At 47.8% G+C, this 19,099-nt stretch overlaps 1 protein-coding gene across 1 annotated transcript in view; it reads right to left on the minus strand.

The window, feature by feature from the left end:
• Positions 1-19,099, minus strand: part of LOC147663430 (zona pellucida sperm-binding protein 1-like) — a 112,815-nt gene that overhangs the window by 60,351 nt on the left and 33,365 nt on the right. The window contains exon 4 of the mRNA XM_086950465.1: positions 3,404-3,550. Within this exon, the coding sequence (XP_086806591.1) occupies positions 3,404-3,550 (147 nt within the window). The remainder of the gene's footprint in view (positions 1-3,403; positions 3,551-19,099) is intronic.

Below are 19,099 nucleotides of genomic sequence, written 5' to 3' on the forward strand. Positions count from 1 at the left end.
CTCCCATAAATTGAGCATTAATTTCAGAAGAACTGGTTTAGAAATATTTGTTGCACATGTAAAAATAGTTCTTAGAGGAGACAGCATGTACTATGAAAAGACGCTTACAGCCACTCCCCGAATTCTCTTCTGCAAACGAGCTATTGTTGAAGCGAAGAAAAAACATTCAAAAGTATCTGGAAAAGTCATGCACTCACATTTCACTCTTAGACTGGAGACGCTAAGAGACTTGATAGGTTACCAATGCTAAGATGTATGCGAGTAGGAATCAATCAGAATTAACACTGAAGTAAAATCAATCATTCTTGCAGCTTTCCATCACCTTCTGGTGATGCTTGGAGAATGTTCTTCCTATTGACCTCTACGTCTGAGGTCCGAAAGAACACTGTCACTCTACTTTTAGGCATATCTCTAGAATCATCTGGGAGGTACCAACCCAGTAGTTTTTATGAGTATATTTTGAAAGCAGCACCCCAAGAGTCTAAAAGTGCTGCAAGTCTCTGCATTAATATCAGTTTCAGACTATTAAAGAACATACGTTTTGCATAGTCTGATAATGGCTCCCTGACTGTTTTAATTAGTTAATTCTGGATTGAAGAATAAAAAGTCAAGGAATCCTCTAAATTAACCATTATAAAATGCATTACAGACAAACTATTGACATTTTAGAATTCAATCGGATTGTATAATTTACAAATATTATATAATAATAATAATAATTACATTATTAAATAATTAAATATATCTTTCGTTAGTCTTCCAACTTATCCTCTAAATGCCTTTTCCTTTATCTCCACAACTAGGCTGAATAAATTGCACTCTTAATGATTATTCAGGAAAATTAAACTTGAACCATGATTTTCCATTTTCATACATAGCCATCATATAGCCATCAGTAGCCAGTGCCTCACTTCAGAATACACAGCCTTGCTAACAAAGTCTACTCTTTAAATGAATTGGCTTTTGTAGTGGTTGCAGCATAGAGTCTGCCACCCTCAAAATACAAGACAACACTCATTGCAAACTATTGTGACAATGGCAGTCACATTCTACAGGATCTCTGAGTAATTCAATACTTCGATCATCTAAATTTACCAGGTCCCAATGAAATTTGCATGGGCATCGCGAGCAATGTGCATAGATAGTTCACATTCTTCATCCTCAACGATAATCAGCAGGTCAGGCGGTTTTGTCTTGAAACTCGCTAATGTATGTGGTGCTCCCAAGTTCCAAATACTGGTAATGTTCAACATACACATGGAGCCAGTCCGAGAACTGTAATGCAATGAGTGCACACATCCAGCTGTATGCACATGGTTCCCAAATGTACCCAACTCTGAAGAATTGTTCATCTATGCGGCAAAACCGAATGTCTGCAATCTATTAAAGCACAACCCAGATAAAATAGAATGAATTCTGCTTCAAGGCCTCCAAGACCCAAGCTTCAAATTACATTTGCTAGATATGTTGTGACCTCCTAAATCTCACTTTTCTTATCTACATAAATGAGATCAATAGGAAACTGGCTGGTCTCAAATCTGATCATGCTAACAGAATGAAAAGACAAGCACTAAAGCCAGAGATGTACTGCAGTTAATCAAGAGAATAAAATATTTTCTACCACACGATAACTTCTAGATTTGATTAAGGCAATGCATTTTTAGAAGGCACTTCCAACATCAGTGTATGAAAGCTCTTCTACATTCTGCCATGAAACGGATTATAGGCACCAGGAAATATGATCACATGAAACTAGTACAAGGATCTATGCTGGTTAGTTTAGGAGGATAAAATTCAGGTTGGCCCCTATAATCTAAAATCCACATTGCCAGCATAATCTACATAGCCATACAACTGTCAACATGGTAACCTTCAGGGTGCATACCACTTGGATGACTAACAGAAATCTGATAAACATGAAAAACGTATGTGACCCCAAGGACAAGAAAAATATATAGGGCCAGATTCACAGAATGAATTTAAGACTCAATCCTAAACTTACTACTATTTTGGTATTCACAGAATGCACTTACTACTTTTGGCATTCACAGAATGAACTTACTACTTTTGGTATTCACAGAAGTTAGGATTGTGGCTTACGTCTGTCTTAAGTCTGATAAAATCCTAACTTCTGTGAATGCCAAAAGTAGTAAGTGCATTCTGTGAATACCAAAATAGTAGTAAGTTTAGGATTGGGTCTTAAATTCATTCTGTGAATCGGGCCCATAGATGTTAAGCAAGCATTCTAAGAACTGAATTATGGAATTCTCCCACTTGAACATAGATATGTAGAATCACTATTAGAGTTGTAAACAAACGTATCTGCTTAAACTACATTTTGGAGGTTGAGGGACTTTCTCTATGAACGACCTCTTTCTTCACCTTATTCCTCCCTCTAATGATCCACTGTAATTACTCTTTTTAGCCTGCTCACTTATTTGAGATAATCTAGAAGGCAGGACATTGTGTGAAAACTACAGAGTAAACCATTGGGCTGATTTAAGTGGCTGCCTATTAACTGTTCTCAGTAAAATATAAAGCATTATGGTACTTGATTGTACACCACACTTAACCCAGGAGGTTAACAGCCATTTATAATAATGCTAAATTAGATCCTAATAGTAACTCTACAAGTGCAACTGGCATGGTGGCAAAATACAACAAAAGGAGCCAGATAAGTTGTGAACTTCTGAGACAACCAGTAGCTTTCAGTCATCACCAGAATGAATAGGCATGGATAAATCTTGCATCAAAAGAGAATTATGGCTGCAATTGGGCATATCCCCAAACAAGAGCGGTAACTAAAGGATTATCCCATTTACAAATAAAGATTGACAAATTCCAACAGTGAATCTGTGATGTTATTTGTCCGCGTCAATTCTAACCATTGGAAGTTATAACAGCTCTATCAAAATGCTACATTCTCAATCTTCAATTGTGTTGTCACAGCACTAGTCCAGTTCCTCTACCATACATTACTGAAGAGGATTCTTTATTTGCCTGAAGATGATCTGCCCCAAAAGCAAAGGAGGAAGAGGTGAAAACAGTTCAAACAGAATATTGAGGACAATTCACCAGAGACTTTTATTGACACCCACATCTAGACTCACCAGTAGAGTCCAGAATCTGCAAAGAACTTTATTAAAGCTTACACTATATTTGTGGCAGCAGAATACTTTCAGATGAAATCAGGAGTACTAGGAAGGAAGGAGGATATATATTTTTTACTATTTGTCTACACTTACATATGTAAAATGCAACAAAATAGACGTGTTACCGGATAACAAATACTGGCTGAATTCAAAACTCATCAGAAACGTTAACCCGTTCAGTTGTCAAAGACTGATGGCCAACTCCAGTTCTTGGCCCAGCAACTGCTAGGGTCTTTACATGGCCCACTCACCTTTATTGCCATAGTAACAAGGAGCAGTGTGGTCGGCGGGATCATAGCAGCAGCCAGAGCGGAGGCAGGCATCCAATGAGGCTGAAGAGTTTCCTCCACATGGGATCTTTCCTGAACCCACCTTGCACACAGAAGGAAGGTTGGGGCCTACAGCATAAAATCAGATAGGGATTGTAGAGAGGTAAGAAGACATGAAGGTTAATGATTTAATCACATACATTACACAGCATCCTATGGATTTCTACAAAGCATGTAAAGTTCATAGGACGAGTAATTTGGGAAGAAACCAGCGGATTTAAACTGCTTAAGAGCAGGTTTTAGAAGCACTTTCAGTACAGCAGATTAGAGATTTCTTAAAGCAGACACGCTACATTCACATGTTGCAACTACTTACACCCTTTTCACCCTCTCACACAAACACTTTGGAAGACCTCTCACATCCTCTCTTTCCAGCCTCAGTGAGTAGTATCTGAAAAAACTGAATTGGGCACTGATCCTCAGTTGTAAGACCCAAACCAAGTGGACGACTATACAGCTCTGCAAAGTAAAAACACAAAAAGCTGACTTGTGTAATGTGATACTCAGCTACCAGTAATTCCTCTTGCCATATTCTAGTCAATAGCTCTGTGCCCACTATGCATCTCCAGATAGTCGACAATTTGCAAATCAAACATGGGCTTGATGCAGTTGGAACAATACAGCACGAACAGCCAGAGCTGGTCTCCCCCTTGATGTGGACTCAAGCATTCCCCAAGCAGACTGAACCAATGTGTGCCTCATCTGGGAGCTGCAGCTGGTCTCCTATGGCATAGTAAGCACAGAACCCACATCTGGGCAGACATGTCGCACTTACTGCATTCGATTTGGAAACGCTTTAAAACAGGATTTGTGATGGTTGAATTAATCTCAGTCACTAGTAGTTACATAGGCCACATACAAGTCCTTCCTATTTTAACCCTCGGTACCACTCCAAGTGTTTTTGCTGCTCTGCACAAGCCTGAAGTGGAAGTTTCTTGGGTAGGCCTGACCTTTTGCCAGTCCCGGTCTACAGCTTCATTTGGGTTGCTCTCAGCCAGCTGGAGAAAATTCACACCTCATTGCACCTTTGCTGTGGGTGCTATACATTGAAAAACAGCCCCCGTGCTATCAACTATGAGATGCATCATTTGCTATCAAGGCCATGTCTGGAAAGTAGGCTGAGGAGGACACTTACAAGAAGAACCACCTCAATCCGGTTCTAGAGTTTGAGGCAGTGAATCCACATTCCCAGTCAATAACTTGTGCATAAATGTAAGTTCCCTAAACCACCCCACTTTGTTACAGTACCATGTCCTTCATGACAGAGGAAAGGAGTGGTCTACAGAGTATACATAGGACTGCTGTGCAGCTAAGGCTGGTGTAAGCCTGATAACCACTCTCCCAGAGGTGAGTGGACATCACCCAAACCCAGAGTCTGCGCTTTCTGCTCTAGAAGCAGTGGGTCTGATCTGAAGAACCTAGAAGCCTGCCTACTGAGAGAAAGGAATGAGTCTGCCGGGCCCTGTAGTAAAAGAAAGAATGTCCACAGTAGCTGAAGGACATCCAGAGAGCTGAGTGCCCAAGAACAAGCTGGGAGGGGCCAGTGTGTAAACCCCCCGATCTCACAACCTGGTTATTGGCCAGAACCTCAACAGTTGTGAGCTTAGTTGTCCTGGTCAAGGGCTGAAACACCTATGAAAGTCAGAGGCCCAACTGCTGGGACCATCAGTATTGGGAATGTGTTCTCACTCAAAGCTGGGCGACATCACCACAACCATATCACAGTCAACATCGGTCACCATGATCGAACCGGGCACTAAAGACTGAAGCTAAACCCACATTCACACTGAAGCTGCCCTGAAAATAAACACACCCATAAATGTGTTTAATATTTCAAAAATAGAAAAAAAAAAGCCAAATGGCACCTCACATGCGCACCACCAGTTGAGCTTGCTGATTGATTATTTCGCCTGCTGTTTCGTGGCTGCGCACGTCCGCTGCGCGAGGAGGAAGGCATACGATTTATGTAGGCTGCAAGCGGTGAGACGTTAACCGTCCTGCTCTGCCCTCACTCGTTGTCTGAGAAGGAAGACTGGACCTGCACCCTTCAACCCAGACTGAAGTGACTAAGGTCAAAGGGTACGCTGGCTGACTAATTCGGAGCTACAGGGACACAACAAGCTCCAGAGCGCTCCCTATAACTGCATTGTACTGGACCTGCATGAGCTTTGCTGGCCTATGCAGGTGTGAGTTCTGATCCCAAGAAGCGCTCCTCAGGTCCTGGACCATTGGTGTGGCAACAGTGCAGCTCCTCCTACAAGAAACTGAGAAATCCTAAGATTTTGGCTCTTTACAACCATGAATGGTCAAGATCTTGCCTCCCACACATACTGCAAATGTGAAGCTTTGGCTGACCTAGGCTCTGCGCTAAAATGACAATTGTCAACGCGAGGGCTGTACTTCGCGCTGCAACCTCAGCGGTGACTGGCAATGCTAAGCTTCAACAATGACAGTCCGCAGCACTTGGCCTGCTCTTCGCACCACAGTAATGACCATCGGCGATGCTCTCCCTGCCCCATGTGGCTTCCTTCACTGAGCAAAACTTCACGCTGAACATTAGAAGATTACTTTTTCAGCAGGGCTAACCTGGTCCACGCTACATCATAGTCCGCCAGAAAAACAAAGAACAGCGAGTGGCACTTTTAGGCACTATACTCACCTTAGTTCTTTGAAATTTATATCTCTGGGTCTCCTATTTGGATTTTTGTCAGTTTGGTGTCAAACAATTTATCAATTTTCACTCTCACAATTGGAAGGAGATTTTTCATGTGTTGCGATTTTGTGTGCTGCATAAATACTTTCCACATTGCCTCTTAGTTAAGACAGCCGGGTTTTGTTCCAAACTACCGGAGGGTTAAGCACATGTTTATGTTAGTGACTATTTGTGGTTCATCCTGACCAGGATTGTGACTGTTGCTTGAGTAGGGTTTCACACCCCCTCAACCAGCACCTCAATTTCTCACACAGACATAGTAGGGAAGACCCATGTCAGAGGCAACCTCCTGAACCCTGACGGCTGGGTCCCAATAGCCCTCGCCTGTATCCCCAGGACAGGGTACTACAGTATAGACCCTTTAAAAAACTTTTTTAATGTGGCTTCTACTAGGTTACATAGCCATAAAACGTCTGGTCACAGACCTCTTAATTGCATATTCAAAGGTCGCTTTTGAGGTCAGTCTTCCTTTTTTTGCCTACTTTGTTTGACCAACATAATAGAGCCTATGTACTTTTTATGCTGTATCAGGTTCTAGAAAGTTTTACTGAAACCAGTTTGAAGTTATAGCAGATACCCCTCCTTTCAGTGATGTAAGGGAAATATTTTTGATTCCTGGGTTTCTTTCTCCAGTTATCCGCACAGCTTTAAGAGTGCAAAGCTGGACTTGCAGCCAATCTTCTATATGCCTTTTTCCTGATCTAGAAATGTGTTTTATTACATTGGGTGTTCTTGTAATTGGATGTTGCTTCTTACTGTGAAAGTGCATTAGACACTAATTTCCACCTTGCAAATATTCATTAAAACAATTACACACAAAAAAGTAGTATATCCAGTAATAACAAGGTAGAGGGACTTTAATAGCCGTATAGCCCATCTACGAAGGGCTATAAGGCTATTAGAACATTCTGTCAGTAGAGGACAGAATGTTCTAACAAAAAAAACATGGTAGTGTGAGGGTACTGGAATCCCCTCAGGCTCCCTGAAGCCTTTGTTCACAGCCAGAGCTGTGAACAAAGAAACATTGGAATATTGGAGCTCCAGGCTTATACCAGCCATTATAAGCCCAGAGCACTCCATTGTTTTCAATGGAGCTCCCAACATTCCAATGTTCTAATATATAGTAAGTTGTTTCAAACAGAAGTGAAAGCTCATTAGGGCTCAGTAAAATGATTAAATGCACCCTGATAATCTCCACGTCTAGAATTCTGCAAGCAGCTGAAGGCCTGGGTTTTCAATTAAACACCCAGAGGACCACACACCTATACACCTGCCCAAGCGCCTGGATAAATTAACGGGTGATTAGTGCGCTATACAAATGGAAATAACAAAACTATGATCAGACAGGCAAAATTCGGAAACACCAGAATAGCCGACCAGTGGACATCGATGGGGGTCTTTCCAAGCCTAGTCTCTTGTCAAAGGTGAATTGAGACTCCTCGTACACACCAGTTCCTGGGCAGTTGGCGTGTTTTTCTTTTTCTTTACGGACACCTTCATCACATCCTGCTGCCTCACAGCGCTTAATTTGAGCCAGAGCTTTCAGGTGCTCGGCACCAGCACCTAATGTCAACATTGCACTTAGGGCAGTTTGCCACAAGCTGGCGCTGCTCCTGTAATTTAGTCTTAAATTGATCAGGAAAACAATATACATTAAAAATTTACTACCTGGAATAATGTGAACAGTTGCATTTACACGCGAGAGACATGGTTAATAGTTGTTTTGGCAGCGATGAATGTGTTGATGGGTGTTGCGAGCTGCAGTGGACTCCTGATCAGAGCCCTGGCACTTAAAATTTTACAAATTAAGCACTGCAGTCCCCGGAGACTTATTAGATAAATAAGGGGCGAAGAATCATATTCTGACATACTGCACAGGGCTATACCCATTAGCGGCTCCTCCATTGGGGGGTACCAGGGCGTTGACACTCTGCCTCTGCATTTAATTGCTTCGGGTGTTGCTTGCTTGCATATAAATGTGGTTATGTCCAATTGGCAGCAGAAGATGGCTTTACTAGATGTACTGCGCATGTGTCAGGTGAGAGCCGTTACAGCCGAGCCTCACACAGACGCAATACCTATCAGACATGCTGTACTAGTGTCACGCACAGGGCGGGACTGGGAACCACAACCGGCCCTGGCAAAGTGCTCGGCCGGCCTCCCCTCCCCACTCTGAAATGCGTTGAGGGGGGGGCCGGCCGAGCACTCTGCCGGGGCCGGTTTTGGGCCGATTTTGTTACAGGGCCTATTATGCAGCTATGCTGCAAAAACGGGCCCAGCGGCCAAAAACCGGTCCCCACCCGTGCGGCGCACCAGGGGATTGCCCGGTGCCCGCTTTGGCCAGTCCGTGCCTGGTCATGCAGTGTGTGCCAGGCAGTGGAGCTACGGGGGTTGACAATCAGAAGCCAGAATAAAACAAGCATTTGCAATGCAATAGGTCTCGCGATAGGTAAGTTTGAGCTATTGGTTTTGTAAATGACAATTTTTTGTTATGTTTTTGTTTTGAAATTAGTTAAAGTAATATATTTGTCATTTACAATGCTAATAGTTATAACTTTTGCAAGTGTGACACCTATAACCTGGGTAGCGCTGAGTGATGCTGTGGTGGTGCTGAGTGTTGCTGCGGTGGTGCTGAATGATGCGGTGGTGGTGCTGAGTGATGCTGTGGTGGTGTGGTGGTGGTGAGTGGTTGTGGTATTGGTGCTGAATGTTGCTGATTTCTGCTGTGTTACTGTGGTTGTGCTTAGTGTTGTAAAGTACTAATGTTGTGGTGCAGAGGCCATAGTGAGTAGTTTTTATGTCACTTGTTAAATAAACAATAGAACGCAAGTAAAGGAGCCAGTCTGTGGCCTGAGTAATGGTGTTTGAGATTAAAAAAATGGAGAGCGAAGAGCATGCATGAGAGGAAGAGGGGGTGGAATGGACGAACGTGCATCTGACAGAGGCTGTGGTCTGCGTGTTTGAGCAAAAGCATGAAACTTGTATCATATTTGGATGCAATGACCGAAACAGCAAAATACAAGTTGTGCGCCACACTGCATATTTGGATGCAATGACGACTTGTATCACCTAAAAGAATAGCACGCAAGTAATGGATCAAGTCTGTGGCCCGAGTAATGGGGTTTGAGATAAAAAAAAACGTAGGGGGCGTGGCCAAGATGGCGGGGTGAGCGGACACTTCTTCCCGCAGCTCCTCCGGCCCGCCTAGGCCCGAGCCCTTTTTCGTTAGCTTCTATCCCCCCGATGAAGCTTAGCGGCTGAGAGACGGGCGGCGGAGATCCTGGGGCACACATTGATGCTACTTTGGCCCCGATCGCCCCGGCGGAAGCACGCTAAAAGACAGATTACCGGACGGAGGAGCGCCGTGGAGGCAGAGCAGAGCGGGGCGCTCTCCGGATGCCTCGGCTGGGGCCTGGTGCTGATGTCTAGAGATCTGGAGTGTAGCTCGCCCCGGTGCTAGACAGGGATCATCGGAGGGACACCGGTGGTGTGACTTCGATGAGCGAGGACCCTGCCGTGTGATCGTGGTGGTGCTTGGACTTGCGGTGGTGGCCTCTCATGTGGTACGGGCCCTGGCCCCGTGGCCAGTTGACGACAACGCTTAAGATCGGAGCCGGGCCTCCCGTTTCTCCTCTCTGGCTGACCGGCCCTGGGTGGAACTTTCCTCTGTATACCTGGCTCTTAGAGTGGCCCTGGTGGCATCGCCGGGCCTGGTCGATCTACCCGGCCCCGCCCAACCGCCATCTTGTCTTCACGGCGACGGTGACACAGCCCTCCTTCAATGTCGCTTGAGGTCGTCTCCTACACCTCTGCTTTTGCACGGCTCTCCCTTCCTGTGGGACGCACCGGCTGAGGTTCCCCTGGCGGGGGTCCCTGTTGAACTCTTGGCTGGGCACCGAACGGTTCTCTGTGACTAGACTGGCCCGCCATTTTGTCATCTGTGGCGCAGGTCCCCTATCTGGCTGGGGGTTCCTTCTCGAGGGACTCTACCGAAAGTTGGAAGCTCATCGAGGGCCGAGCCTACTGCAGGTGGCCGCAGCCAGTGTTCCTGCTTCGGTTGAGTGAGACAGCGCACGGACACGAATGTCCGGGAAAGGAGGATCGAGGAAGGGGGATCGCACCCTGCCGGACATGCTTAGCAGGGCCCAGCAACAGCGAGACAGGGTGCAACCGTCTCCGGGTTCTTCCGGGGCCGCTGCGGACCAGACCGGGGGTGAGCCCCCCGTCACGAGGTCCTTCATGGAGGAACTGTTCGGCTCACTTAAAGCAGACTTCCAGACGCTGAAGCAGGAGGTGGCCAGTGAAGTACGCGCGGTCCGCAGGTAGGTGGAGGGCCTTGGTGAGCGGATGGAGACGGTGGAGGCGGCGGCCCAACGTCGGGACGACGAGATTGTCCATTTGCAACAGGACGTTCTCCGTCTCAGGGAGCAACATGTTGAACTCCAAGCCCATAACGAGGACCTGGAGAACAGGTCGAGGAGGAATAATATACGGGTACGGGGTGTACCGTCTGCAGATGAGGGGACAGACCTGGTGGGCTACCTGCAGGACTTGTTCCGGGAAATTCTGGGACAGGCCGCGGACTTCCCGATCCGCATCGACAGGGCCCACAGAGTCGGCCGACAGCGACAGTCGGCGGCACCTCCGCCGGACATCTTGGCCTACCTCCCTGACTTCCCGGTGAAAGAGCGCATGATGTCCGAGGCCCGCAGGGAACAACCATTGACGTTCCGAGAGCGACCTGTGGCGCTGTATCAAGACCGGTCGCCATCACGTTGCAGAAGCGCAGGTCCTTCAAGATTGCAACCGATTTCCTGCGCGAGCACGAGACACCGTATTCCTGGGGGCATCCCTTTCGTTTGATATTCCGTTGGAACGGGGTACTGCACCAGCTGCGCTCCTTGCCGGATTTTTCCGGCGTCTTGGGGCTCACGGCTACTGAAGAGGATGGAGCGACACCGACCTGGAGGCGCCCAGATAGAGGAGGACGACGGTGGTCGGCGAGAAGGAGAGCGGCGGCGAGCGCTGGGCGGCCTGACTCGCCCACCATCAGAGCGGACATGGCCAGCGCCCTGAGAGAAGCGGCCAGGGACTCGGCCGCCTCGAACGGTGTGGCCTTGACGGCCTAAACTCACTCCGGGCGGAGATGGACATAGCTTCTTCGGTGCCAGGTTTGGGGGTCGGAGGGAGGGCTGGGGGGGAGCGGGGAAGGCGAGTGGCCGGACGTCCACTTTTGGTACTTTCTGCAGACTTGTCCGTTTTGGGACTTGACTGGGACAATGGGTTGTTTGTGTTTGAGTTGGAATTTGGCTAGTTGCCATTGGTTCGTTTGGGGTGGGGTCGGGTGTTTAGGGGTTGGGAAGGAACCATCCGATATTTCCTGTGTTAACGCTTGGTCCTATTTTGCTTGTCCTGCGCTGCTGCCCTGCGCCCCTCCCCCGCCGGCTGCCTGCCCGCGACATAGCGTCTCCGGACTCTGGGAGATATGTCGTCCCTGAAGGTGGTGACCCTTAATGTTAAGGGTCTGAATAACCCTGTAAAGCGTAGGGCGATTTTGTCTCTGCTGGAGGGGACACAAGCTGATATATGCCTCCTGCAAGAAACCCACTTGTTGTCCCGTGACTGTCACAGAATGCGCTCTGCCAGGTTTCCCACCCAGTTTTTCTCCTCTGCTGCGTCCAAGACTGCGGGGGTGGCTATTCTGTTGGTGAGCTCCTTCAAGGGGGAAGTGTTGTATAAATTTGCTGAACAGAAGGGGAGGCTTTTGGCATACCGCCTCCGCCTAGGGGGCACATCGTTTACCATTGGCTCCTTATATAGCCCGAATGATCATCAAGAACGCTTTTTAGATTCGGTGCTGGTGGATGTAACTGCCTCCCCCGATCGTCATGTTATCCTAGGGGGTGACTTAAATATAGTCTTCGATTCTGCCTTAGATAGGTCAGCGCAGCGATTCCCGCAGACTGGGGAACTTTCCCAGGCCGGGAAGGCCCGAATCACCAACATGGATTTGCATGACCTTTGGCGCACCCTCCACCCTACAGATAAGGATTATTCCTATTACTCGCATGCGCACCGGACCTACGCACGGTTGGACTACTTTGTGGTTAGTGGACCGATGCATGCCGCTGCTACGGCGGCGGACATTGGGGTCCTGACACTAACTGATCACGCGCCAGTCGTGGGTACGTTTGCGTGGCCGGCGATCTCCCCCTCTCGGGGGGTGTGGCGCCTTAGGGACACCCTTCTGCACAAAAAAACAGTTGTAAAACATATTGAGGAGGCAATACGGGAATACCAGGCACACAACAGTAACTCAGACACCTTATTGGCGACACAGTGGGCGGCGCTGAAGGCGGTCCTCAGGGGGGAATTCATCTCCATCTCCTCGGCAGAAAACAGAGAGCGGCAGCGGAAGAGGGAGGAGCTGACTTCCCAGGTCCGGGAGCTCGAACAGGTCCACCGCCGTACGGGTGCTCCAAGGGTTTGGAGGCAGTTGAAGGCTGCCAGGAAGCTCCTGTCGGCACTGGACATGGACAGGGCGGAATACGCAGCGTTATGTCTGAAACACGCATTCTACACGGGGGGGGGAATAGGTGTGGCAAACTCTTGGCACACAGGCTCCGTGTCGCGCAACAGCGCAATGTGGTGAAGGAACTCTTGGGTACGGACGGGGTGGCCGTTTCTGGTGATGCAGCGGTGGCGGAAACTTTTTGTGGTTTCTATGAGGCGCTGTACGCTGGGGAGCCCCCCTCGTCGCGGGAAGCCGTGGAATATCTGGAATCCGTGACCCTTCCGGCGCTGGATCCCACTCAGGCGGAATATCTTGAGCGCGATATCCACGTTGAGGAGGTGATTTCTGCGATAGCCAGACTTAAGCACGGGAAATCCCCGGGCCCGGACGGTTACACGTCCCTGTTCTACAAAACCTTTTGCCCGGTTGTGGCCCCTATCCTCGCCCGGCTGTTTAACTCCTTCTCCGAACCAGGAGCCATACCAACCGGATCTCCTGAGAGCAACAGTCTCAGTGATCCAGAAGCCTGGGAAGGATCGGGCCTTATGTGGCTCGTATAGGCCCATCTCGCTCCTGAATGTCGACCTCAAGTTGTACACCGGGATTCTGGCATCCAGGCTGGCCCTGCACCTCCCGGGTCTGGTTGAGGCCGACCAGGCTGGCTTTGTGCCCGGCAGACAGACTGTCGACAATACTAAGCGAGTGACGCACATTCTGGAGAAGGCTTCGCGGATCCCAGGCGAGCGGATGCTGCTGGCGGTGGATGCTGAGAAAGCCTTCGACAGGGTTCACTGGCCTTACCTCGAGCAGGTGCTCAAGAAACTGGGCGTCGGTGATAAATTCTGCTCGATGGTTTTCAATTGTTACAGGTACCCTTCAGCGACGGTGAGGGTCAATGGGTGCAGCTCCCGTAGTTTTGCAATCGAGCGCGGCACTAGGCAGGGGTGCCCGCTTTCCCCACTCCTCTTTGCTCTTTACATGGAGCAGTTTGCCCAGAGGATCCGCCAAAACCCGGATGCAATCGGGATCAAGATGGGGCAGTATGTTCACACGGTCAGTCTCTATGCGGATGATATCCTGCTGACCCTGGATGATCCCAGGAGGTCCCTTCCCGCCTGCATCCATGAGTTGGATGCTTTTTCACGAGTGGCTGGTTTCAAAATGAACATGGGCAAGTCGGTGGCTCTAGATGTGTCTCTGGCTGCGGATACTAGACGGGACCTTCAGCGGCTCTTTCCCATGCAGTGGTCATCTTCCCTGGTGCCATACCTGGGGATTCTGCTGGCGCCGACGTTGCCAGAGATGGTGACGGCTAATTACACCTCTCTTAGTAAGAAGATCAAGGAGGAGCTTGGCCGCTGGAGCAAAGGCCTGTTGTCTTGGCAGGATTGCTGCGGTCAAGAGGACGATTCTGCCCCAGATCCTATACCTTTTCCGAGCCTTGCCGCTCCAGCCTCCAGTGGGTTGGATCAGGCAGACGCAAGCTGACATCGCACGCTTTGTCTGGCAAGGCCGTAAGCCGCGGATGAAGAGGGTTCTCTCCACGCTTGCCCCGGAGGCGGGGGGGCCTTGGTATTCCGGACCTCCGGAAATATTTTCAGGCGGCGCAGCTGCGCTACCTTGTGGAGTGGAGCAGGTGGGAATCCGATAAGCATTGGCTCTTTCAGGACCAGGCAGTGGCAGGGCGTACCCTCCAGGAAGTTCCATTCTTGCGCCGAGTTCACCGCCCCCCCAACCTTTATGCTTCCTTTGTCACGCGGGTTCCCCTGAGGGTGTGGGACACAGTTTGTGAGGTGCGGGAACTCACTACGTTCCCCTCGCCATTTACGCCCATAGCAGGTAATCCTGATTTCTCCCCAGGGATGGAGCCGGGCGCTTTCTCCCATTGGAGGACGGCGGGTTGTCGAGCGCTCTTTCAGATTTATGGGTCGGAGGGAGTGGTCCCCTTTCAGCAACTTCAACAGGAGTTCCACCTGCCGGAGTCGGATAGACTGCGATATATGCAGGTCCGACACTGGGCGCTTCAGCCCAAGGTGCGGGACACAGCTGATCGTCAGATAACACCATATGAGCGGTGGCTGGTGACCCGCGCCTCCGATGCCAAATTGATCACTGATCTCTACAAGTTCTTACAGCCCCCTCCGTTTCACTACTATAATCCGGGCAGGGAACGATGGCACAGGGAATTAGGTAGGACACTTAGCCATAAGGAGTGGGACCAGATTGCACACCGTGCGAGACACTCAGCATATCACACTGGCCTCACCGAGACATTCACCAAGGTGTCCACATACTGGTATTACACCCCAGAGAGACTGCACGAGATGAACAGGCATATCGAAAAGGAGTGCTGGAGGGGTTGTGGTCAGGTGGGGACCCTTTCACATATTCTTTGGGATTGTCCCTTGTTGGCTGCTTATTGGAAGGAGGTTCTGGATGAGGTTGATATGCATTTTGAAATTGAATTGCCGCGCTTTCCGGCGTATGTATTGCTGGGCCTTCCTAATGGCCTGATGTATCCGCTGAAGTTCCGCAGGGGCAGGCAAATCGCGATAGCGCTGGTCTCAGCGGTTCAGAACATCCTAATCCACTGGCTCACCACCACGGTCCCCTCCATCACTGGCTGGTTGCACAGGCTCTGGCATGTGCTGGGTATGGAAAAGTTGTCACTCATGGTAGCGGGGGAGATAGACCAATTTGATGAGCTGTGGCAACCCTTTCGTGCGCTTTTAACTACGGAATTTAGGGAACTCACCTGGCCGAGGTACCTCAGGCTCCTAAGGTTAACGCCACCGGTGATTCCAGCAGACTAGGAGGGGTGGCGGGGCTGGGTTTATGGAGGGGGGGTGCGGTGGGGGGCAGGTAGTGTTATTAGCGGTGCATTGGACGGGGGGGGGGGGGGAGTTGGGGTGAGCTGGGGTGTTTGGGGGGGGTTCTAGGGGATGGTGGGTTGGGTTTCTTTGTGTTACCGTTTATTACTTTCTGCTCAGACTGATGGTGTTGACTATGCTCAGATTGAAGGTATTGATTATATTTAGCTTTTTTCATTTGCTGTTACTTCCTTTTCCACAGCGGACTAGTCCACCGTCGCACTCGTAGTATCATGCTCATTTCCTTCGCTTAAATGCATGTAATCCTAACCTCCTGTTCACTCTCCCTATGTTTCTGTGTTAATAAAATGCTTTAAACCTAAAAAAAAAAAATGTAGAGCGAAGAGCGTGCATGAGTGAGGGGGGGGGGGGTGGAATAGACGAACGTGCAGCTGACAGAGAGGCTGTGGTCTGCGTGTTTGCGCGCAGTAAAGGAAAAGAAATGAAATGTACCAAAAGCATGAAACTTGTATCATATATTTAGATGCAATGACGGAAACAGCAAAATACAAGTCGGGCGCCACACTTTGTACTTATGATGTGACTTGTATCACAAAAAAAATAGGACGCAAGTAATGGAGCAAGTCTGTGGCCTGAAGGGGCATAAAAAAACTCAGCGACCGCGAAATGAAAGCCTTTGATGCAGCAGGGGGCGGAGCGGAACCCCTTGAAGTGAAGCTGCTGGTGGCACCACGCTGGGGAAGTAACAGATGGCTTGGATGTGAAGCTCTTGGAGGCAGGCGGCTCAGACAAAAGCTCGTGCACGAGAGCACATGCACTCGTGGAAATCCACTTTTTTGGAGAGCTTAGTTTAACTCTTGGTTTCACCGCAATAGACTCATCCTATTTATTCCTGCGGAATGGAATAGGCAGAGACCTAAAAAGGAGTTTACCTCTACCCCTATGCCAGCTTCTGATTAGGTAGAAGCTCTTCGACCTACCTCTGATGAGTTGCTTGCCAGATTTATGCCATTCGAGCATCATGGGCCCTGCTGGAAGAGTAGAACAGCTCGGGCTGAAGAGGTCTGCCCCAGGTACCCCATCGTTGGCAGTTTACTTTGCATGAGGGTGGAGTCTGGGGTTGTTGTCTATGTGCCGGTGACTGAAGTTAGTAGGATTGTCATGGTGTGCATGGCTGTGCATGAATATGTTTATATACATGAGTGAGCGCAGTATGAAAGCCAGTGGGGTGGGAGGTCTTGGGCCAGTGGCTAGCGAGGATGTGAGCCTGCAATTAAACCCATCTATAAAACTAGTGAATTAATCTGGGCTGTATATTAAAAGACCTGTGGTAAAAACCGTATGCTAAATTGGTGAAAGGATCAGACTGCATCTATTTACAGAGCTTTCTAAGTTTCAGATTCCATGCGACTGACTGCTTTTGTTTTGATGCTGATCCCATTTATTTCTTTTTGAAATTGGCCACCACACAAACCAGAATGCAAAGACAAAACTGAAGCAGAGGAGCTGCAGGCACTTGAGATTAAAGGAGTGTAGCTACTGATGCAGTTGCACTGGGACCCGGTAGTGTGATGAGCCCTCTTCATTGTTTTAACAGCAAATCTGGGACAGGGAGGCCACATTTTCTTGCTGGCATTAGGGCACAAAAAGGCCTTACTATGCCAGTGTGCTTTTGCATTTTGTAAATTAGGCAAACAGTGGCCCGGTCTGCACAGGGCATGTTCTGGATGCAGTTTATAAAATTCTCCTTCTATTCTTGGAGCATTGTCAAAGATCAGTCAGTCACTACTGACGCAGCACAGGCATATCAAAGGCTGCAATATAGACCTTGTTCTCTCCCAACAATTGAATTAACTATCAGAGTCTGAAAGCCAGTGAAGTACATAATTCCTCAGTTGCAGTCTAACCTTTTAGTATATTTCAATTGTGCCTCCTAATATCAACTTGTTGAACCATTGAGGTGTTCGATAACTTAAGAAAATGGCATAAAGGCAGTAGCTATATCCAAATGCGCTGTCCTCACAGCATGAGGAGAGACTACAACTTGCACTTGATGAAAAGGATTGAAATAAATTTTTCACTTAATAAATTCTTCTCAATTAACTGAGTTGTCAAATTTTCTTTGTTTGCATCATTCGTTATTCATGCATAACAGTGATTCTCACTTGATGCCAAATTTAATTATACATATGTTCATGTGCCCAATGCAGTTCGGGGAGATGCCCTTCATCAGGGGCGTAATTCTGAAACCTAGAAGAAACTCTAGTTCATTCCTATGAATGGCAGACGTAGACGTGCCATTAAAACAACAGCGTAATTACTGTTAGTGATAATCAAATCTGCTCTGGGGAGTAGATTATGATCTCGATATTGTTTATATAAGTCTGTATAGACGCTGATTTATTGTAACTTTTTTAAATCCGACTATGCCCACATAAGAACACACTGACAGATTAATTGACTTATCCGATTTGTTATCTGATTTGTTCATAATTAAGTTCACCTTTTACCATGCACTTCTTATTTTAATTTTTTCACCAAGCTCGACCGATATCTCCTGCATGCGGACTTTCCATTCACTGTTACCAACATTCATTTGACATGAATGTTCCCCATTCTTTTTTGTTACACACAGCACTAACAGTAATTACGCTGTGCGTAATGGCAAGTCTGCCATTCATAGTACTGAATTCAAGTTTATTCTATGTTTCAGAATTAAGCCAGTGACAAAGGGCAACAGCCCAAAATGCATTGGGCACATGAATATATGTATAATTACATTTATGTCATCAAGTGAAAATCACCATTACGCATGAATAACGAGCGATATAATCAAAGAAAATGTGTCAACTCAAAGTTAATTGAGAAGAATTTATTAAGAAGTGAATAATTTATTTACAACTTTTCATCGAGTGCAAGTTGGAGATGCCCCTCATGCTGTGAGAGCAGCGCTTTCGGATACTGTGTCTTCCTCATACTCAGAAGAATTAACCAATCTGCACCATCTACCTCCTTTAGATTGATGTAAAATTTACACCCAGGAGTGCTCTCATCTATCCAATTGCTGATCCATATAAATGCTGTAGTTGGAGTCAAGTCCTGGGGGAAGGTGAGGACCCCCAAACTCAACCTAGCTCATTACGGTCTCTAAGGACCATCTAGTGTAGGTATTTATGCCACACATATTTGAACGTTCACCAGCCTACACTGGCTGTAATGATTGATAAATGTCCTAACGGTTTTATTGCTCCCCCATTGACCGACAAGAGCCTTTACTGAGGAAACATTGGAAAAGCTGATAGGCGTCACCTTTGGGGCCTATGCTTTTTCTTTTTGGTTTGATGAATTGGATTGAATTAGTGGGTAAAAAGTCGAGCAGATGGTAGTGAGCATAATCATTAAGGGCTAGGGGGCAACAGGAGTTTGGGAGGACAAAGCATGGGGCGTGGGTATGAGGATACACAGAAGAACATGGGGGTAGCAAACGGACGAGCGCACAACTTGAAGATGGGGAGAGAAGCACGAGTGAAAAAGCTGTGAAGGGGATAAGCACACAAGGA

The sequence above is a fragment of the Lissotriton vulgaris genome, unplaced genomic scaffold (genome assembly GCF_964263255.1).
Source record: "Lissotriton vulgaris unplaced genomic scaffold, aLisVul1.2 SCAFFOLD_336, whole genome shotgun sequence".
Taxonomy (NCBI): Eukaryota; Metazoa; Chordata; class Amphibia; order Caudata; family Salamandridae; genus Lissotriton; species Lissotriton vulgaris.